The sequence below is a fragment of the Solenopsis invicta genome, chromosome 5, assembly GCF_016802725.1.
Source record: "Solenopsis invicta isolate M01_SB chromosome 5, UNIL_Sinv_3.0, whole genome shotgun sequence".
NCBI classification, from domain to species: domain Eukaryota; kingdom Metazoa; phylum Arthropoda; class Insecta; order Hymenoptera; family Formicidae; genus Solenopsis; species Solenopsis invicta.
In genome coordinates this window covers 4,064,331-4,088,324 of record NC_052668.1, presented here as the reverse complement: position 1 = coordinate 4,088,324, position 23,994 = coordinate 4,064,331, and the positions used below count along the sequence as shown (strand labels likewise).

The window sequence follows — 23,994 nt, the reverse complement described above, 5'->3', positions numbered from 1 at the left end:
CGATACGGCACGCCAGATCCGTATCTGTGAGTCTACTATTGAAATTGTTTCGATTGATGGTCGCAAATGTAGCTTGTTCGCGCTTATCGACACTGGCAGTCCAGTCACTTTTATACAGGAATCTGTTTGTAAAATTCTATTGGGCCAGAATGTCGAATTTGATAAATTTAACTCTCAAAGTTTTCGTACTCTCAATAATTCTTTAATCGACGTTGTCGGTAAAAAAGAAGTTTCGCTAGAATTAGCATTGTTACCCAAAGTTCCTATTAAAATTAACTGTCATGTTATTTCCAATAACTCATGGTCTACTCACGTCATTCTTGGAAGAGATTTTTTCACTAATAATGAATTGACTCTTGTCTATACACCGTCTGATTCTGAATGTGGGAATCGGGTTAAATTACTTAATGAGATTGCTTTCGCAGAAACAAATATCGACAACATCGATAAGAATTCTTCGGATATTACAGCTCTCGACATCCAAACAGATTTTGGAATCGAGACAGACCAAAGAGTCTGTGATATTATTTGTAGAGTCAATGAATCTCCGTCCACTGTGACTAATGACGACGGGGTAACTGTCAGGTTACACGACCATTCCATTTTTGCGTATCCGCCCAGGCGTTTAGCATGGGCCGAACGCTCACAAGTTAGAGACATTATAGACAATTGGCTATCTCGCGGTATTATTAAGGAGTCTAGTTCTCCATACTGCTCACGTATCGTGCTAGTCAGAAAAAGGAACGGTAAGCTACGCTTGTGCGTAGATTTACGCCCATTAAATGCACGGGTTATCAAACAAAAATATCCTTTTCCCGTCATGGAGGATTTGATGTTGCATTTATCAAATAAACTTGTTCTTACTCTGTTGGATTTGGAGGAGAGTTTTCTTTCGGTCAGGATTCATCCTGATCACACGCAATACTTTGCTTTTTCGACTCCGGACGGTCAATACGAATTCCAACGTTTGCCTTTTGGATATTTGGAATCGCCTGCCGAATTCCAAAAGAGACTGATTCAAATTTTGCAACCTTTAATTAAAACAAACAAGGTTTTAGTATACATCGATGATATCCTCATTCCGACTACCACGATTGAAGAGAATCTCGAAATTCTCGAGGCTGTGTTACGATTGCTGCGACAGCATTCGTTTAATGTAAATTTTTCCAAGTGCCAATTTCTTAAATCTAAGATAGAATATTTAGGGTACGTTGTTACCAACCAGAGTATCACTTTGAGTGATAGACACGTAGAAGCGGTTAACAAATTTCCTGTCCCTCGCAACGCAAGGGAACTACAAAGGTTTTTGGGCCTTGTTGGCTATTTCAGAAAATTTGTAAAAGGATTTGCCGAAAAGGCTAAACCTCTTTATAACTTGTTAAAAAAATCAGTTGCTTTTGATTTCAATGGTCAATGTATTGAAGCTTTTAATGCCCTCAAGTCTGCTCTGGTTGAGTACCCGGTGTTGCGGGTGTATAACCCCCAATCCGCGACCGAACTGCATACCGATGCAAGCGCATCCGCTCTTGCAGCGATTTTACTGCAAGAACAAAATAACGGGGAATGGGCTCCGATAGCCTATTTTAGCCAAGCAACGAATGCGGCAGAGAGTCGTTATCATTCGTTCGAATTAGAGATGCTCGCCATCGTTAGAGCCGTCGAGCGTTTTCACACCTATTTGTATGGTTTACTCTTTACAATCGTCACTGATTGTAATGCACTCGTATTTGCGGTCAACAAAGCAAACCTCAATCCACGTATTGCCCGATGGACTCTTCAATTACAAAATTATTCTTTCAGTATGGTCCACCGTAAGGGTACAAAAATGGCTCACGTTGATGCGTTAAGCCGCATCGTGGCTTCTTTAGATTCACTTCCATTGGAAAAAGAGTTGCAATGTCGGCAACTGGCTGATCCCTATATTCAAACGATTGTAACCTTTTTGGAAAAATCAGATCATGATAAGTATAAATTAATTGAAGGTTTGGTTTACCGCAAATGTGAGGACAAACCTCGTTTTTACGTACCAGACTCCATGGTATCTAATATCATACGGATATACCATGATAATTGCGCCCATTGTGGTATCGAAAAAACGGTGAAAGGTATCACCGATAACTACTGGTTTCCGTCCATTCACAAGAAGGTACGAAACCACATTGACAATTGTTTAACTTGCATGTTGCATAATTCGGCAACCAATATCAAGGAAGGTGAACTTCAATTTCATTCTACCCCCGCATATTTTATGCACACGGTTCATTTAGACCATTTCGATCCTTTAACTAAAACTACTAATGGTTTCCGCCACGTTTTGGTTATTATTGATGCATTCACGCGTTTCACTTTGCTCTTTCCAGCAAAGACCACTAGCTCAAAAGAAACCATAAAACATTTAAATTGGACATTTAATGTTTTCGGAAATCCTACGGAAATTGTTTCCGATCGAGGAACCGCTTTCTCGTCTTATGAATTTTCTCAATACACGCAAGATAAAAATATCAAGCATAGACAAGTCGCAGTTGCTGCGCCTTGGGCTAACGGGCTCGTTGAACGAGTGAATCGTTTTCTCAAATCATCTCTTGCAAAAATGACAGAGGATCAAAACGATTGGTCTGATAAATTACACGTGATTCAATACACAATCAATAATACCTTTCATTCGTCTAATCTAACTTCTCCAGCTAAACTAGTCTTTGGGCAAGACAAGCTCAATCACGAAGATTCAGATTTGGTTCGTTTCCTCAGTAACCTTGCTAAAACAACGTTATCTTTTCAAGAATTGGAGGAACTTCGCGATGAAAATCGGGATGTCGCTCTATTGGCCTCCAATAAAATTAAACTCTACAACAAGGATTATTATGACAAATGTCATAAAGCCCCTTCAACCTACAAAGAAGGTGACTACGTTTTGATCTGAAACACCGCAGCCAAACCGGGTGAGGATCAGAAGCTAAAATCTACCTATAAGGGACCATATTTGGTCGCCAAAGTTCTCAACAAGAACCGGTATGTGATCCAAGACATTCCGGGGTTCTCGATAACTCAAAAGCCTTATAACTCAATTCTATCTCCTGATAGGCTCAAACCATGGATTAAGCCCCTAAATAATCCTTGATATTTGTTGTTCTTACGTTACTCACGTAATAATTTTAAGTTCCTCTACCAAAGGTACAACTGTTTGCGATACAGTTATATAATAATTTTAAGTTCCTTTACCAAAAGTACAACTATTTGTGATACAATTATATAATAATTTTAAGTTTCTTTACCAAATGTTTGCGATATAGCGACAACGATTCTGTATTGGGTGACATGCCCGTTTAACTCGTCACTCATGACATATTTTTATTTAGATACTTGCGTATATTTACTTGCGTTATCTTATGTACTTGCTTACAGATTTTATATACGTTAATGCGTTTTCTGTTTGCGGCAGTATTCAGGGTTGAATACTAATGCAGGCTGGCCGGGCTGTAAGTGAGCAATCGGCTCACTCGGTATAAATTTCAAATCGGCCGCCACTGCGGTGGCGTTGTCAGCGGATTATTGCCTGCGTATTGCTTGCCTGATTGGCTGCGTGGGTCACGTGACCTTCTGTCTCGTGCCCCAATTGGTTTTGCAAACCACGTGAGACGTATACCGCCATGCGATTGGTCCTGCGAGGCTTACTAGCGCGCCCCTGCGGTCTCTCTCGTGGGTGTATCATCGCAAGCATCAGACTCGTCGAAGCTCTCGTTAAGTGCGGCATGGCCGCCACGTTTTTCTGTACACGACCGGTGAATAAAGTCGGTTCTGCCATTGTACTCCTGGTGCGCAGTTAATTCCAGTTACCCTCCTTTCCGTCGGTACTTCCGGCTCCTGACACACGAGGGATCGTGACGAGATATTTCCTTTCCTAATATTTTCCGGCTCGCACGTTCTCTCCTTTGTGAGGCGGGATTTTGAAAACCTTCCGGCCCGCTCTTACAATATCAATATTGGCAATATAAAAAAATTTATCCTACATACTTTGCAGTTAATTTTCAGTCTTTGGAAGTTCTTGTACTCTTTAATTCCTATATTAAAATCAAAATTATTGTCAGTAAATAATATTTTAATCAATAATACATGATAACAATTATTTTATAAATAATTAAAATACAAGAAATTAAATAGACCTCTTTGCTAATTTTTGCAAGCCAACGATAATCACAAATTTAACTTACATTACGGAACACAGCGTAGTTAGTTACAGTGCTACCAATTTTATGATTGAAAAGACTATTTTCAATAAAACTTTCGGAATACACCCCAAGTATTCGGTATAAACAAAGCCAGTCCGTTTGTTTTCTGTTTCTAAACTTCTTGAATTAGTGTGCACTTAAAATGAAATAGATATATATTTGAAATTTAGTGAAAGCAAGAAGGAACGTTCCATTGCAGTCTAGTGCAGGAATAGAAAACAAGCCTAGTGTTACACTGGCCTAGTTTACACCGAGCACTTGATACGCGTACTAACTCGTAACTATTAATTTATCTTACTGTCGACAATGCGTGTATACATAATACATATATTTAATTATCTTGATTCATATTGTACAGTCGTGTTCATTATAGTTGCGACACTTTTTCTTAGATGCGTCTCTAAACACACAACTATAACAAGAGCTGAGAACATGATTGGTTCTTACTTGTGGATCCAATTACGTTCGCCACTCGATGAGCAAAACTACATTCCAAAAACCATCGAAGAAAAAGTGTCGCAACTATAATGAACACGACTGTACACCCAAGGGCTTTGATTCTGTCCATGGGGAAATTTTCCAAACTGAGAAGTCACCACTTTCTACATACTCGCAGTTCATGATTAATGAAACGACTAGAGCTTATTGGTCGTTACGTTAATCATGAACTGTAGAAAGATGTAGAAGTATGTAGAAAGATAACGACTTTTCAGTATGAAAAATTTCCCCGTGTACAGAATCAAAGTCCTTGGGTGTACCAACTTAATATACTATTTTTTAAATTTATTGCCGAAATTAAGATAATTTAATAGAAAATTACTAGTTAGTACGCGTATCAAGTGCTCGGTGTAAACAGGGGGTCTATCATGTAACATTTTCCCTAGGGCGGAAACGTGAAAAGTGAAAAGTTTCACGTGAACTGCACGATCATGTACGATTCCACGGAATCATGTAACTCACTCATGAGCGGAAATATGAACTTTTTCACGTGAACTTTTTCGCCATCAGCCGTGATGGCGAAAAGGTGAAAATTTAGGGAATTAATAAATTGTATGTATTTTGAAATAAGAATGAAAGTGTGGTAACAGTGTGGTAACAGTTTGAAGACGTATTATTGAAAAGGTTAACCTTTTTGGTATTGCATTGCGTTGATAGGATAAAGTAATACATACATAAATAAAAATAATGCTTTTGTGATGTAATTAGGTTTGATATTTATATTTGACAAATTGATATTTTGATAATTATATAGAATGAGGTTTCATCAAATGCAAATTTAGATAAAAATATACTTTAAACGCGTTTTGATACTCAATGATATAAGAAAGGTGCGAAAACTTGTGAAATAGAATATTAATCTATCATGTAAGTGTTTATAACTTATAAATTTGGAAAATATATGTGTGAGCGGAGAATTCAGTTTTGATCAAGGTCCATATTCTAAATTATTCAATATTTTTTAATTAAACAAAGTTAAATTTAATGACTAATGAAATTAATTTACTTTAAAATTTGCACACATAAAAAACTAATTAAAATTAATTTTGAAAAACAATGTTTAAATTAAATTACAATGTAATTTTGAGTATTAGATTACTACATAATAAAATAGTTGTTACAATATACGGATCATTAAAAATAAATGTAATATATATTATATTTGTAAATTAAGTTTATGCAATATAAGAAATATTGCTATTTATTTATGAATATTTTTTTTACAATTTTTTTTATATAACCAAATTTTTACAGTAAAAGTTATACTGTAAAAGCAGATAGAAACCTTTTTCACGATCGCTTGATAGTTGCAATGACAGAGCCTCTAATAGTGAATTTCGGAACGCAAACTAAATTTCCGTGCATTATTCATACATAAGGCTTGTTTTCTATTCCTGCACTAGACTGCACTGGAACGTTCCTTCTTGCTTTCGCTAACTTTGAAACATCTATCTATTTCATTTTAAGTGTACACTTATTTAGAGAGTTCAGGAACAGAAAACAAACGGATAATCGCTGTGCGTGAAAAGATTCACGTGTACTCTCTATGAGTGAAAAATGAAAAATGAAAAGTGAAAAGTGAAACGTGAAAAGTGAAAAGTGAAAAGTGAAACGTGAGAAGTTCCACGTGAAATTACATGATTGATCCCCAGGTCACTGTTTGACACGACAAAAAGCTTATAGCGTTTTTCATTGGGAAAACAAGTGCGCACTGAGTGTGCACTCGCCGCTGGCAATTGGACGTTTCGGTTCGCGCGATGACGGTGCCAACGGAAACGCCCAATTACCTGCAGCAAGTGCGCACTAGTTTTCCCAATGAAAAACGCTATAAGTTTCAGCGTGTAATGCACATCAGTACTACCAACATTTAAAAAATTGATTGATAACCATGGGTGCGTTTCGTTTCTCACATCAAGTGCATAGGCAGCAGACAATACGCTGCGCGCATAGACAGCGTTCCGTTCCACTAATGCATAGAGTCCATAGAAGTAGAGAGTCTAGACATCTCCCCCTAAAATGTCGGTGATGAATATGTCAGTAGGCGTATTCTGTAACTCTTAACGATAGCTAGGGATATCGTTACGTGTCGTTGCGCAGCTTTTCCACCATGTATAATATGTGCGCAACGACGCTGTAACGATACCGAATTGTCGTTATGAAGTTAGAGAATAGGCCTACAGTGTATCATGATGTAAGAAGAAAGGTGAAACAAGTAACCAGATGCGCAGTAGACCATACTCTAGACCAATCAGAACTGGGTCCAAATTTTGAGATTCAATATGGCTACGGCTGCGGTACTGCGACGTATGTATACTTGTATTTATACGTCAATCTGAGATAATTGGTGAATCGAAGAAATTCAAAGCTACTTAAAAAAAGAAGAACATGAAGGTAAGGTTGAGACTTTGCACATTAATGAAAATTGGGATTTCAAATTTTTTAAACTTGGATTAGAAGAAATTTGGGAAGTTATAAGAATGAGCTTATAGGCTTATTTTCTATTCCTAGACTGCACTGGAACGTTCCTTCTTGCTTTCACTAATTTTCAAATATATATCTATTTCATTTTAAGTGCACACTAATTCAGGGAGTTCAGGAACAGAAAACAAACGGTATGTGTATGGCTAAATTGTTATATTTCATGTTTATAACAACAGTGTTTATTGCAACAGTGATTTGTGTTAAAGATAATAAATTTCAAGTATTTTTACATTTTTATATATATTTTTTTTAACAACTTCTACAATTTAAGTACGTGTGACTACATATGATTGTTCGTATTTAAATTGCGCGGATATATTTGGACCCAAATTTCATTGGCGCATCACATTGAGCCACGCCTCTTACCGCGCATCGAGCCGACGACGATGCGCGTTGTTTCACCTTGTTTTTTACATCATGCAGTGTATATACACCCAAAGACTTTGATTCTGTCCATGGAGAAATTTTTCAAACTGAGAAGTTGCTATCTTTCTACATACTTACAGTTCATGATTAACGTAAATACCAATAATCTCTAGTTGTTTTATTAATCGTGAACTGCGAGTATGTAGAAAGTGGTGACTTCTCAGTTTAGAAAATTTTCTCATGGACAGAATCAAAGTCCTTGGGTGTACGTGAACTTTATGTGTGTGTATGTTTATCATTGTGTGCACTGTATTACTTGAATGTGTTATATGTTGTTATCGCATTGGCTAAAGAGGATTAAACAAGGATCCGTATTGGGGATGCGCACGATTGGACACCGCACGATTGGACACCACCACTCACAGCGGCCGATGCCTAGAGTTTTTCCGTTGGTTTGGTTAGATAAGTCAAGATGATTGGTTGGTGTCCAATCGTGCTGTGTCCAAAAGAGTGTCACCCTCCGTATTGGTGCTGCCATTTTAGGTGCAGTCCAATCACGTGGAACCCCGAGATGTCCAGACTCTCTACTTCTATGGACTTTGTTAATGCACAGTATGCGTGTTTAGAAACGAAAGGGTTGAATGCGTTTGATGCAGTTTGATGATACGCGGCAAAATAATGAATAACAAAACGTGAAGTATAATAATTCCAATTGTTTTAAATAATGATGAAAAGATTGAAAACATTAATAGCAGTGATGATTCTGATAGTGATAATAAAAATGAAAAGTTCTCTATAAACAAAGAATTACAAATATTGTATCTCATTTTAATGCTTGATACTATAGTGTTACTACCTTGTCATTCATTGGCACAGAAAATTCTATGAGATTTTTTATTTTTTAATTAACTGGATAGGGCGGATCCCGATAGCGCACGGGACTGATAGCCCACTACCACTCACTGTGTCCGATGCCTAGAGTTTTTCCGTTGGTTGGGTTATATAAGTCAAGATGATTGGTTGGTGGGCTATTGCACCGTGCGCTATCGGATCTTGTCCAACTGAATAACTTTTCACAACGTGGTTAAATATTGTGCATTATTATTCCGTTTGTTTTGTGTTTCTGAACTCTCTGAATTAGTGTGCACTTAAAATAAAATAGATATATATTTGAAAGTAAGTGAAAGCAAGAAGAAACGTTCTAATGCAGCCTAGTGCAGGAACAGAAAACAAGCAAATTGTCTACGATGGTGTATGTATGTATGACGAATTTGAATTCACAGCATATGCGCAGGCGCGCATAGCTTGCGACAAGTTTTAAGGCTATAAAGGGCCTCGCACATGAAATGCATAACCGAGCATAAGCGTAGCATAAGGCCTCTGGACCAATAGAAATCTTATATAAATCAATATGGCGACTTTATGCTGGATGTTCATTGGTCCATCGGTCTTATGTTGTGCTTATGTTATGTTATGTATTTCATGTGCGAGGCCCTTAACACACAACTTCCATAACCATAAGACGTACCGTAAGAATTAGCCAATCACAGTCGAGAATTCAGAAATAAGAATTTAAATTCTCAACTGTGATTGGCTAATTCTTACGGTACGTCTTACGGTTATGGAAGGTGTGTATTATAGCCTTTAAGGTCCTCGCACATGAAATGCATAACATAACATAAGCACAACATAAGATTGACGGACCAATGAAAATGTAATGTAAATTAATATGACGACTTTATGCTGGATGCTCATTGGCCCATCGGTCTTATGTTGTACTTATGTTATGTTATGCATTTCATGTGTGAGCCCCTTTACTCCCACCACGGTCTGTTCATTCTGGCTGCCGGTGCTGTCTGTGTGCTATAAATCGACGTCTCAACGGCAATTTTGGGGGCCGTTTACGAGTTCGGACGCGTTCGCCCATTACTTATATTTTTGTATTTGTCGGTTACGTCACAATCGACCGCCGGGACAACGTCGTTAATCTTGTGCTTTGAATTGCAAAACTGATTTTGAAGGATGGTCGTATCCATGGAGTAGGAGAATAGGAGACCGAACTCGATAGCGCGCGCGAAGCAAAAGTGTTCCTGATTTATGTACACTCAAGGACTTTGATTCTGTCCATGGGAAAATTTTCCAAACTGAGAAGTCGCTATCTTTTTACATACTTATGGCTCTGGCAGACCAGCGCGATTTGCAACACGCGACGCGCGATTATCCAATAGGCGTACGTCTTTTCAAAAAATTGTAAACGCCTATTGGATAATCGCGCGTCGCGTGTCGCAAATCGCGCTGGTCTGCCAGAGCCATTACAGTTCATGATTAACGTAACGACCAATAAAGGGCCTCGCACATGAAATGCATAACATAACATAAGCACAACATAAGACTAACGGACCAATGAAAATGTTAGGTAAATCAATATGGCGACTTTATGCTGGATGCTCATTGGCTCATAGGTCTTATGTTATGCTTATGTTATGTTATGCGTTTCATGTGCGAGGCCCTTTAAGCTCTAGTCGTTTCATTAATCATGAACTACGAGTATGTAGAAAGTGGTGACTTCTCAGTTTGGAAAATTTCCCCATGGACAGAATCAAAGTCCTTGGGTGCATGATGTAAGAAGAAAGGTGAAACAAGTAACCAGATGCGCAGTAGACCATACTCTAGACCAATCAGAACTGGGTCCAAATTTTGAGATTCAATATGGCTACGGCTCCGGTACTGGGACGTATTTATACTTGCATTTATACGTGAATCGGAGATAATCGGTGAATCGAAGAAATTCAAAGCTACTTAAAAAAAGAAGAATGTGAAGGTAAGGTTGAGACTTTGTACATTAATAAAAATTGTGATAATTGTTATTTCAAATTTTGTAAACTTGAATTAGAAGAAATTTGGAAAGTTATAAGAATGAGCTTATGTGTATGGCTAAATTGTTGTATTTCATGTTTATAACAACAGTGTTTATTGCAACAGTGATTTTTGTTAAAGATAATAAATTTCAAGTATTTTTACATTTTTATATTTATTTTTTTTAACAGCATCTACATTTTAAGTATGTGTGACTACATATGATTGTTTCGTATTTAAATTGCGCGGATATATTTGGACCCAAATTTCATTGGCTCATCACATCGAGCCACGCCTCTTACCGCGCATCGAGCCGCCGACGATGCGCGTTGTTTCACCTTGTTTTTTACATCATGCTTGGGTGTACCTTATTGGGAGGAAGTACGCTAAACGGAATAACTTCTTACCGATGGTCGCCATCTTTAAAGACCTCTCACACAAGCAAAATGTGATGAATTCACGATCACGCATACATTGCATACACGAGATCGTATACGAGATGCCAGTTGTTACTCCGGTTTTGAAAGAAAATGTTGAAAAATACCATTTTTATTGCAACATTTTTAACAACAAAGTAATATTAATTGAGAACTAATCTTAAATTGTGTACATCGTGTTACAAGCTGAGTCCAATAATCGGAAATGGAAAATAGAAGTTGTGTCAAACAAGCGACAAAAGAGGTTATATTATAAAAAGGTACATAATAATTATGAAATAGTATATTTGATTAGTAATTAATACGAAAACTTACATTTTAGGGATATAATAGAAAAAATTTTCATGGAAATATATCATGCATCAGATAAAATTAAATTTAAATATTTGCAACAGAACTTGAATTTAGTGGAGCTGCCTTCTTCGGATTGGGGATTTTTGCCTGGAAACGACAAATTCTTTGGTTTTACGAAAGTTGAAAGTGATTTTAGCATAAAAAGAATTGCTGTCTTTCCAAATTTACATATTAATATTTATATTGATGATGAGATTATGCCCTTTTTAAGATATATTAAAGTATCGAGTATTAATAATTTAAATGAAATTTTGAAAACTTTAGATACTGTTTAATTTATACTCTTTTTAACTGTACTATATATATATATTTATGGTATATATATTTATACTCCTTGTAATTGTATATATATTTTAAGGATGAAATAAGTGTGCATTCAAGGAAATTAAGGAAATTAAGAATTTTACATCGATAATTAAATTTGACAAGTGAAATGAAATCGACCAAGTCATTAAAGAAAACCAGTAATCAATTTCGATTTTTGAAGACTATTTGTTTATTTACTCTGATATCAAATAGTTTAATATAAGGTCTGAGATTTATGTTTCAATTTGTATCAAAGTAACTTTAAGTCTTTATAATTACTTAATGCTGTACGATAAAAGTTTATTTGACCTTGTGTCAATATGTTGAAGATATTTATTCAACCTTTTTTAAATGATTGTGCATTTTCATTATAAAAGAATATAAACTTAGTGGTTCATTAAACATCCGTTTCTATGTTCATTTCCTTTTTATTTATCACCATCATATACATTAACAGATGCATAAATTAACATAAACTTGTGTAACAACATAAACTTGAGTAACAACATAAACTTAAAAAACATAGAACATTTAAGGCTGATCTATAATGTGCTTTCTGCTTTTTGTTTCCTTGCTTTTTGTATTTTTGTCACACGAAGCCAAGAGACATCGTCATGCACAAAAGGCAAGGATTTTTTTGCATAAAATTGGCAAACAATTCGCCAAAAGCTTTGTTTACTTGTATCTCAGCTTCATTTTCTTTATAAGACATATTTTTTATCAGACTATGTTCGAATCGCCACGATACCGTGGTCGTATTTAACCTAACCAATATGTTTCTTTGTCTTTGTTCGAGATAAAATTTGACGAACTTCAGAAAAGACAAGAAACACGTAACAAAAAACACGATTGTCGGTAAAACAGTGCGCGAAGAGACAAGAAAGCAAGAGGCAAAAAGCAATAGGAAGCAAAAAGCATATTGTAGATCAGGCTTTAGAAATTACGTTTTTTGTTTTTTATAATTTTTATTCGTTTGTTTATTAATTTCATTTCCTGCTTGTTTTTTTGGTTTACAAATAAATAAATATTTCAATATTCGGGTAGAAACACTAAACTCTATAAAAATACATGAAAAGTCAAGTTAGGGTAACTATTACAAATGGCGCTCATGGCGTAAGAAGTTATTCTTTTCAGCGACCATCCTCCCAATAGGGAACACGAAACGAGAACGTAATTGGAGTGCTGAGTTTAGCCTCCTATTCTCCTACTCCATGGTCGTATCGTTCCTAGTTCTTTCACGTGAGAACGGATGCTAATAAATGCTAAGAAGAAGAGGAGAGTCATGCTGACACGCTACAATTTAATTTATAAGTCATCTTTGGTATAATTGAGTGTAATTAATAATAGTTTTGTAAGAAAAAAAATGAGTATGTGATTTAGGAAAACATAATTACGAACTGACATCTTAATTTTCTTTATTTCTGTAGGACGTTCTATTAAAATAAAATGGTTAGTTATTTTGGAGAAGTAATATTTCCATCGTCACGAGCTTTTTGGGACGATGAGGATGAATACGAATCAGCTGATAATACAGAACATTTTCCGTAAGTTAGAATGTCTGCTTATTGTAACTTGAGTCTGTTATTATGAAATAATCTAAATATGTAATTACAATTTCAGGAAATTATATGTTCATTGGTCAAAACCTAAACCAAAATGCTTACAAAAGTTGATCATAATAGAAGGGGATCCATTAATTCGTAATATCTGCATTGTTTTTAAATCATCTATTAACTTTTATGTTTTCGATTGCTGCATTGAATATTTTATTTTAGCATTTGTAGAACAGTGTTTGTGTTCCAAAATGGAAGAAGCATGCATCATAGAAAATGAAAAACATAAAAAAGTTTCAGTCATTTATCAAATTAATAAACAAATATATATATGTATAGTTTTACCACAATTTGACACAAAAAATGCTGGAAAATTCATAAACGAGGCAAGTACATAATCAGTAATAATATTCATCTGCTTTCAAAATATATTTTATAAAATTAAAGAATATGTATTTACCTTTTTACAGATAAACGATTTGTTACTAAATTTAGAGACTACAACTTCAATAATATGTCGTCATATATCGCAGTTCCAAAATACAAATGTTCCAGAAATTCCTTCATTTTTAAGAATACTAGCTACCAAAACTACCAATTTCACAAAATGTGGGATTGAACCATTGGAACAACCAAATATTGTATTTGGAGTTGGCGCAGGAAGTTAGTATCTATAAATTTAATATATGTAGGATAAAGAAAAGGTATGAAACTCGTAAATATCTTTAAATCAAGACATTTAAGAAAAGAATGGAACTCTTGCCTACTTTGATAATTGGCTAACTTAATTTAAGATACTACCATGTGCCTTGGTGCTCAAACAAAGACACCCATGTAGGGTATCCAGTTTCAAATCATGATCAAAATAATATTTTTTGCAACAAACTCTTTATATACAAATTTAAACAAAAAGGCCTTCCACAGTCATAGCTGGATCTTGGTGCTTTATATTTACTTGTGTGATTTTATATACTTAGATTCAACACAGACTATTTTTCACAATAAATTATAATTTTTTTCAGAGGAGAAGGGGTTAATATTTAGATGCTAGTAACATTGTGTAATATTAAATTAATTTTAATTTAATAAATGTGATATTACTGACTCTTATTCGATTATAACTGTGTTATGACCGAAAGTAATGGCGCGCAGTCTGCGTTGAATCTGAGAAAGTATATAAAATCACATGAGTAAATATAAAGCACCCAGATCTAGTTACGACCATGGAAGGCCTTCTTGTTTAGATTTGTACGTTACATTAAACGGTTGAATATCTTTCTACTTTAAATTCTGTATAATTTTAGGATAATAGATAGTAAAGATACTTATTGACATAAAAAATTATTAATTTTGTGATGGTACATTTCTGGTTTTACTTATTAATTGCATTTTAAAGTCTGACAAGTACATGGCACCCAATTTGCAGGAATTTGTATATGAATTTACTTAGGAAATTATTGAACATTAAAATCCACTTTTGACTGGTGTAGCCTTTTTGTTAATTTAAGTGTGTTAAAAGTTTTTGATAAGTTTCAGTGGAACCACCTCTTTAATTACAAACTGTTGTGAATTGGTGTGATCAATCATAACATGATCAAACAGGTTGTTCTTGAAAAAATGCTCAAAAATTCGAAACAAAAGTTGTATAGTATCTGAAGGATAAATAATGGTGAAATTAAAATCGTCCATGTGTTTTTCTGTGTGAATAGGCTTCACTCCACATGCTTTTTATGACTTCGCTAACTGTCGGAGAAAAGGAGAGTTAAGGCCCATTTTTTTAATTGCTTTAAAACATTTTGTTATAACCAAATTCTTTTTATTTAGAAATGGTATGCAAAATATACCTTACGTTTGATTTCTCGCTTATGACGTCACGATTTCAATATGGCAGCGGCGATTACTCAAGAACCTTCAAAGAGTAATATGATTTTGTTACAACACATAATATGATTCCTGAAATTGTTCTGCATCTAAAGTTTCAAAGTAATTTACGAGATATTTTATACTTTAGCATGCTATATATTTTAACATAAAATATGAAATAAACTTCACAAACTATTGATTTCTTTATGCTACTTTTTCATAAATCTATTTTAATACTTTTATATGCATGATGATTAGAGGAATTATATTACGTGAAAAAAATCATAATTCCATTTTAAAAAGCAAATCTTTATATGACTTTGAAAAATCTATTTTTTGAAAATATTTTACTAGAGAAGAAAAAAGTAATATTACACCCATTTTTATTTTCTTCAATAACTTTGTTTATAATCAATATTTTATATTAAAACTTGAATAACTATATTCATCAAAGTGTTGTTTAACTGATTTTAGACTCGAAGTAATGAAATATTTATTACTTAGGACTTGGGAAATGATTTATAAAAATGTGACTGCATAATCGATTGAAGAAATAAAGTGGTGGTAATATGACTAGCCCAAAAATAATTTCTTAAAAATCGGTTTAGTTTAAAAGAAACGATATTTTGTTTCAAAATTACAATTTTTAATTTTCTATCGTTTAGAATTTCCCTGTTCAGAGATTTTAGAGATATCATTAGAAATATCATTTTATTCCTGTTTAATATTAAACAAATATAAAATGATATCTCTAATGTTTCTGAATATCGCCCTTATGAGTAACAATTGATTTATCGAAGAAATATTTCGATATGAAAATTTTGTTTAAAATTGTTTAAAATTTAAAAAAATTATATTAACAGAGTTCTATATTATTGTTTAACTTTGTATAATCTAAAGTGTGTACAGCTGAATAAAAAGTTGAATAACAAGAAAACGCTTGAGTACATACATTTGTGTGGTAATATGCTGAAATTTAAAAATAGTATGAAGTATGTGTAATTAAGTGCTAAAATGTACCTTGAAAAAGTTTAAGTGTTCAAAAGTAAAAAAAACCATATTAACAAAATCTTATGTTATTGTTCAACTTTGCTTAACTCGAAGTGTGTACAGTCGAATAAAAAGTTAATAACAAAAATACACTCGAGTGTACAATCATTCGTGTGATAATACGCTCAAGTTGAAAAACAATGAGGAAATATACATAATTAAGTGCTAAAGTATACCTTGAAAAAGTTTAGAAGTAATCAAAAATAAAAATGCCTTACAACAATTGTTAGCTATTGTGTATTGGCACATCAGTGCCATTAAAAAAATGTGCTACTGATTGAATAATTCCATAAACAATTATTAGAATTCGTCACCTAATAATGGAAATAATAAGCATAGCCATAATGTCCACAGTAACCATAATACTCTCTTCTCTATTAATTGTGTCTATTCAGATCAAACAACTTTTGTTTGGAATATTTTTTGTCATCAGTGTCTTGATTTTGAAATATTTTACTGACTATATTTTTTTTTTACTGTGTATGCAAGACCAATCTATACAAGAAAAGATTTGCAGTTACATTGCAGTAATATGGCAATATTGTAATGTGATATATTAAAAACATTGTTAAAATATAGATATGCAATATGATTTTAATAATATTACAGTAATATTTTAATATATTGTGAAAATAAACTGCTATGGTTTTATGTATAAATATTTGTGTATGCATACACATTTTCTGATCATCAAGCAATTTCATACAAATCTTGTATTACATTTAAGTATGAGTCTGCTTAGTCATGGAGTTATTTTTGAAAATTTTTGATAATAGCAATTTGCATAATTTAAAGAAATTTGTCGAACTAATAATTCAATTTTATAATTTTGTATTTAGAGCAAAATTTTAATATTAAATTTTATTGTGATTTTCAAACGTATAATTAACAATTATATAATTAAAAGTGACGGACAATCTATGAAATGTATACAAAAAATTAAGAAAATATAAATGTACAATTGTACTATTTATTATACAATATACATACACATATATGTATATATACTATTTATATTTTTTTAAATGATAGTACTATATATAATATGCATTCAGGATTAAGATGCTTTGTAACAAGTATAGTTTTTTCTCTCGAGTAACAAATTGTTACTTTTAATTTTAATTATCTATTACCTGTTTATAATATTTATGCATTGCTATTTTAAGTACGAGAACACAATTACATTTCTAATATTACCGAATTATTTTGTAATTGAACACTTAGTTACATGCTGCATTATTTTGAATACAATGACTCAGTTATTTTAAGAACTTAAAACTAAAATATTTAATATATAAACTAAATTAATAAATAATAAATTAACATTTATACTTGGACTATATTGAAATATATTTTGAAAATAAAGTTTATCAAATTTAAACTTCATGATAAATTTAGGGAGTATTCCGTTTGACCACATTACGACTGACTACGATCATTCACAGTGGCTGGTGGTTAATCGCAACATGGTCAAAAGACTCCCTAAACTCATTGTAAATTAATGATTAAGATGTTTTAAAAAGTTTTAACTTTAACGTTTATATAATAATTATTCTCAAAGATGAGTTATCATTTCATTTTGTTGAACGCAGATCATATGTTGAATAATCTTAAAATATATAAATTAATAATTAAATTAGTTTGCAAATTTATATAATTATTTTTTTTATTATATAATTTTTGGTTAAGATATTCTTATAATTTAATTAAAAATTAATTTGAATTAAAAACATTTTAATTAAATTATGATGGTATAAAATATTATATATTTTATTGTAATACTGCTGCAATATTGTATTGTATTTCTAAAAGCAAATGTTTTATCATTGCTACAATATTTCTGTGCTGTATGGAAAATGCGTACCAAATACAAAGTATGTTGTTGATGGAATCATTTTATTTGTTTCAGTCTTATCTTATGCCGAACTCCTGGGCATACCAGCCAAGTCATATATATTGTATATCGACAGTTTTGTGTTGGATTCCAAATGTGTGGAACCGATTTTACAAGTTTTAACCGATGAAATACCCTGTAAATTACAGCAACCCAAATTTGTGGAAAATTCTTTTAGTAAAGGAAATCTTTACATGTAAAATGTTTTATTTTGTTTTTCTTCCTTCTATAATTAATCTAAACCAATTAAAGTTCCTGCTAACTTAATTGCCAAGCCTGCGTTGACAGTGATCTAAGGTTTATTTATTTTTCCATTGACTAAAATTTTATGTCAATTCACTGCCACTCCGATAGAACTTGCAGATTGAAGCGGGAGTGAATATAGTCTAATGCATTTCAATCAGCTTAAATTTAGTTCTATGCTATATTAGATGTGAAATAATTTCTCGGCGAAAACTGGAGGTTTCTTCACGTCGCATGCTCCAAGATCACTTTGATCACTTTTATCATCAATTATAGCATTAGTTCGAATGTATTGGAGTGTGTTGGAGTGAATAGGAGCATATTAGAACATTGCGACGCGAACAAACCTATAGTTTCTGCCGAGAAATTAATTCACACCTAATGTAGCATAGAACTAAATATAAGCTGATGGAAACGCATTAGACTATATTCATTTTATCTGCAAGTTCTATTAGGGTGGCAGTGAATTGACATAAAATTTTAGTCAGTGGAAAGATAGATAGTGTCAACCTATCCTTTTTATCATTTATAACAATCACTTTTTATTAATCGTCAAAATGAGAAATAAACGTAAGGCATATAATAAAACTTTAACATTAATTAATATTTTAAGTAAAAAAAATTTTTTTTAACAATGGAGATTATATTGTTTGTATTCACACAAATCAAAATTAAATTTGCTCTATTGAAATGTCAATCTTAACTTCTACTTTACTTCAAGTAGCAACTTTGATTTGCACCGAAGTGGAACCGAATTGAGGATTTCAGTGAAAATTAAACCAGTGGTTTAATTTAAAATGGTGAAAAAAAGAATCACATTTCATACATATATACATATACATAAATATACATTCACTGAATGTATACACAAAAAGTGACGTGGAAAAGTTAAATTATTCTTGTAACGTAAAACGTAGAATATATAACATTATTTTTCATTTTAGTGCAATGTTTTTATATTTAAGATAATTGTTGAGGTATTAAAATATATTGCAGATTTATTTGATCAGATTTTTATGTAAAAACAAATGTTTATTTCAATTTGCTAACAAATATCTTGTTATGTATTTGAGACTTAATTTAATTCAATATACAGGGTGTTGAAAAAAAGGGTCACATATTTTGATAGCAAGTAGTATTGATCAAAATAAGAAAAGATCTAATTAACATGGGTAAGATTAATATCTTCAAAGATACAAGCTATTTTGTTATTTAAGCTCTTTGTTATTTTCTTATTAATTATATTAGGGGAGAGTGAGATACAATGTGGATATCTTTTTTCTAGGTACCTTAAAAAATAAAAAAATATTTCTGATTTCTGACCAACCAGGTGTATTTGAAAGAGTGCGTGATTCTCTAACAAGGGGAGGACCAAGTGAGAGACCCTTGGATTTTGATCCCAATTTTTTTAGTTATTCTGGAGACGAAAAAAAAGTTTACGTCTCCCGGCGTTTCATTGAATAGGCCTTAGTTTCGAAATAATAAATTTGCGAAAATTGGCCAAACCGCCGCGCGACTTATGAATCTTCCCGGTAACTCTTCTCGCAACCAGTGCAGTCGGCTCCGTGCGTTAGGTGCTTGCTTTACAATCGTAAGATCCGGGTTCGCTCCCGGATGTGTGCAATATTTTTTTTCTTTTTTTTTCTTTTTTTAATAAATGTATTTATTTATCTTGATGATATTAATATAGTATGCAAATTTCTAAAATAGAAAATTTAATTTAATATCATTTTCTAAACTTCAATTTAAATTTAATTTGAATTCAAGTAATAATATTTGAAATAATAAATAGGTAATAATAATAATAATATATAAGTTATTTGAAACGGATAACATATAAAGGCAACGTATCTAAATTTTTAAATTGTTTAAATTTAACACTGGTATTCTTCTTCTACGATTAATTATTTTAAAAACTAGAATTTTAAAATACTGTTAATATTATTTCCAATTAAATTTTAAATTAAACAATTTGAAAATTTAGATACGTTGCTTTTATATGTTATCCGTTTCAAATAACTTATATATTATTATTATTATTACCTATTTATTATTTCAAATATTATTACATGAATTCAAATTCCCTTCAAATTAAATTTAAATTGAAGTTTAGAAAATGATATTAAATTAAATTTTCTATTTTAGAAATTTGCATACTATATTAATATCATCAAGATAAATACATTTATTAAAAAAAGAAAAAAAATATTGCACACATCCGGGAGCGAACCCGGATCTTACGATTGTAAAGCAAGCACCTAACGCACGGAGCCGACTGCACTGGTTGCGAGAAGAGTTACCGGGAAGATTCATAAGTCGCGCGGCGGTTTGGCCAATTTTCGCAAATTTATTATTTCGAAACTAAGGCCTATTCAATGAAACGCCGGGAGACGTAAACTTTTTTTTCGTCTCCAGAATAACTAAAAAAATTGGGATCAAAATTCAGGGGTCTCTCACTTGGTCCTCCCCTTGTAAGACGTAAGGCTGAAACATGCGTGAGAGTAAATGGCAATCACATAGAGCACTTCTAATGCTGAGTCAGCATTAAAATTTTTTATTTTTTTTAAAAAAAGAGTTTTTATTTTGTCATCATACATTCAGTTTCTTTACTTTAGTTTTTTATGGAAAATAAATGATTAATTTCATATTAAAATAAAAATTGTTTCTTTATCTCTCTTTGTTTATTTTTTAAGGCAACTAGAAAAAAGATATCCCCATTGTACTCCACTCTCTCTTACTCCTTTGTACATTACATTTTAAAGATGACACGACTAATAAGAAAATGACAAAGAGCTCCAATGACAAAATAGCTTGTATCTTTGAAGATATTAGTCTTAGGACCCATGTTAATTAAACCTTTTCTTGTTTTGATCAATACTACCTGCTGTCAAAAATGTGACCCTTTTTTTCAACAGCCTGTATATGGGTTATTTATTGTTTACTCAAATAAAAGGGTAGTTTTTGGTACATTTTATAAGTCTATTCTATATACAAATGCTAATTTATTGAAAAACATTTTTATTTTAATGTACGTTGCAAGAATTATGGTTTATTTTCTTACCTCTGTTGTTATCAATCCATGATTGCACTAAATAAATTGGAGCTTTAAGCGAATATTAAATTTTGTTTCGTTTATACATTGGAACTTTATAAATAAAAAAGTTAAAAAAAATTATTTCATTTATAGTAGAAAAAAGAGTTTACATGTTTAGTTAATATTCTGTTGATAACAGAATACAGATATAAAAGTACAACATACGTGTGTATTTACAGATAAATTAATATCTTCACTATCCTAATATTCACTTTTAATTAAGATAGTAACGCAGCTTACATTAGATAATATTGATGCAACTTTATAATGGATACGCGGCATACATTATTTTCTGTTATGGTTGTGGTGGATAATAATTACGCGGCGGTGCGCTTGATGGAATTGGATTATTCGCTGAAAAATACGACGCATTTGTAGAGTAAGAATATGGTTGAAAAGTGGTCTGATTGGTAGATGGTGCCGACGGTGGTGTAGGACGAATAGTAGCAGATGATCCAATATGATGTATCGTTGGCACGATATGATTCATTGTATTTACAGGAGGAGGAGGAACCGAAACGTTTGCAGGTGGAAACGCCGGTGGATAATTTGTATTGTTGGACGTAAAATTCGTCGAGTATGTGGAAAAATGTGGTGTCAAGGTATCTATTGGTTTTATCGTATCCGTGACATCTGTAGTAGGACATCCGTTTGCAGACACCGTTGACGCTTCGATGCTTTTACAAGACTTTCCAGGTGTAACTATAACATTCATCGATTATCTTTTATTACCTCGATGCTTAATTCCTTGAATGATAGAATGTTTTGATTAAAGACAAAATGTGTCTCTAAAATCAGGAAAAAGTGTTTCGATTTCCATAAAATTTAGCGTATAAAAGTATTATGAGTTTTTAAAAATAAATTTGTGATCAAAATGTAAAAATTTTAAATGTTTGATGCATTATGACCGATAAAGTCATAAAAATCCAAAAATATTACAATTTTTTATATTTTAAGACTAAAAATAGATTGTTTGAAATTTTATATACACAAGTGCAGAAATTCAATTTTTAAAAAAATATGAGAAATAAGAATCATTAATTTTTGTTTTAGTAGAAATTTAAAAAAGCACATACAGTTACATAATTATATTGAAAAGAATTTTAAACAACGTCAAACATATATTTTAAATAATTTTTCTATTTTTCTATGTTTCATTTTAAAAGTATGCATTTTTCGCTCCTTAAAATATTGACTTGCTATATTTGGCTAGCCATCTCTAATATTGAGCTTTCCATCTTAAATTTGAATACGCATGCATGTATGTACACACGCATACTTGCAACAATGCAACCGTAATAGGGTAAATAATATTGAAATAATATATCACAAATATTATTAAAAACAAACATATTAATACAATATTCCCATAATATTAAAAATATTGAATAATATTCTTGGAAAATTATTTTATTATTCAAAATTTTTAATAATATTCATATAATATTTTTAAATATTGTGAAATATTAGAAATATTTTGAAATAGCGCTTATAGGATATAACCATTCAAACATCGCAAATTTTTTCGTATTAAGACTCCTAAGTAGACGTCGCAGCCATATTGAAATCGTGACGTTATAAGCAAGAAATGACACGTAAAAGTTTCTTGTGTCATTTGTAAACAAAGAGAATTTGGATGAAACAAAATAATGAGATTGCTCTAAAACACTTGTAAAAATGGGCTTCAACTATTTTTTTCTCTTTTGACAGTCAGTAAATAGTCGTAAAGGCACAAGAAATAAAGTCTATTCAGGAAGGATATGGTTAAGCTGAAGTTTCGTGCGTGCCATTTGTAAATAAAGAGAATTTGGATAAAACAAAATAATGAAATTATTTTAAAATATTTGTAAAAATGGACTTCAATTCTCCTTTTTCCACCTAACAGTCAGTAAATAATTATAAAAAGCGTGAAGTAAAACCTATTCAAACAGAAAAACACGGAGACAGCTGTTAAAAGTAGTGAAAAATATGTTTTTACGTATAAAATTTAAAGATAACTTTACTTGCGACCCACTTTTACGAATTTGATAAATACGAAATAAGTCACATTTTCACAATAAAACATATAGTAACGAAATAACGTGCAAGACAAACTGACCGACTACTCGGGAGCCTTAACCATTGCAGTACAGCCATTTCTATCGTAAATTCTGCGACACTCTTTTTCATACCGAATCGAAACATTCAAGAAGTTAATTAACGATTTTTTTAAATATCTTACAATTAAAATCTTTACAAAGTCACTATATGTCTATGTTCTACAATGTTTAAAATATGTTCAGTAATTCTTTTACTTCAAAGAACGAAAACTGTGAATATGACAACCGGTTAAATGCGCTGGAATTGTTTTGTTCCCTGTATGATCATTACAAAACTTTCAAGAGCTATGATCACGAAAAATTAACAAACCAAAGTATCAAAATACTAAACAAGTATACTTAAGTTACAAAATTTCTTACTGTATCAGTAATTAAAGTCATCCTACATTTATGATTGATATTGCTAACAATAAGTAGCAAATATAAATGGTAAGTACCGTTTGGTGTGTTAGATGCAGATTCTGTAGTAGTAGCAATAATGGATCGTTCTCTGCACACCTCGCTAGATGGTATCATAGGCGGCGAATCTGGTGGTTTTGTATTATTAGCTTGTGAATACAAATCCAGTACCTGATGACAAATATCTGGAAATATGTTTGACATATTAGATGAGACACTATGATGTAATATAAGCAATGGCAAAGAGGATGGAATTTATGGAGATTCAAATTGCT

The 23,994-nt window shown here is 32.2% G+C and overlaps 2 protein-coding genes across 10 annotated transcripts in view; one reads left to right on the top strand and one right to left on the bottom strand.

Moving 5' to 3' along the window:
- Window positions 1-12,564: 12,564 nt before the first annotated feature.
- Window positions 12,565-18,086, top strand: LOC105194730 (proteasome assembly chaperone 1). Of its 4 annotated transcripts, none has more exons than XM_011159798.3 (6): window positions 12,565-12,845; window positions 12,952-13,068; window positions 13,145-13,224; window positions 13,300-13,463; window positions 13,548-13,740; window positions 17,900-18,086. In XM_011159798.3, the coding sequence occupies exons 2-6, from the start codon at window positions 12,971-12,973 to the stop codon at window positions 18,082-18,084; spliced, it is 720 nt and encodes a 239-aa protein (XP_011158100.1). In that variant the 5' UTR covers window positions 12,565-12,845; window positions 12,952-12,970; the 3' UTR covers window positions 18,085-18,086. The 4 variants fall into 4 exon arrangements, with proteins under 4 accessions (XP_011158100.1, XP_011158101.1, XP_039306062.1 ...); XM_011159799.3 differs by having other exon boundaries at window positions 12,571-12,857; XM_039450128.1 differs by having other exon boundaries at window positions 12,571-12,891.
- Window positions 18,087-21,112: 3,026 nt separating this feature from the next.
- Window positions 21,113-23,994, bottom strand: part of LOC105194733 (cyclin-K) — a 53,184-nt gene continuing 50,302 nt past the window's right edge. For all 6 annotated transcript variants that reach the window (XM_039450126.1, XM_039450127.1, XM_039450123.1 and 3 more), the window contains 2 exons: window positions 23,758-23,904; window positions 21,113-21,923 (listed from right to left, as the gene is read on the bottom strand). In XM_039450126.1, coding sequence (XP_039306060.1) covers window positions 21,517-21,923; window positions 23,758-23,904 — 554 coding nt within the window. In that variant the 3' untranslated portion in view covers window positions 21,113-21,516. The remainder of the gene's footprint in view (window positions 21,924-23,757; window positions 23,905-23,994) is intronic.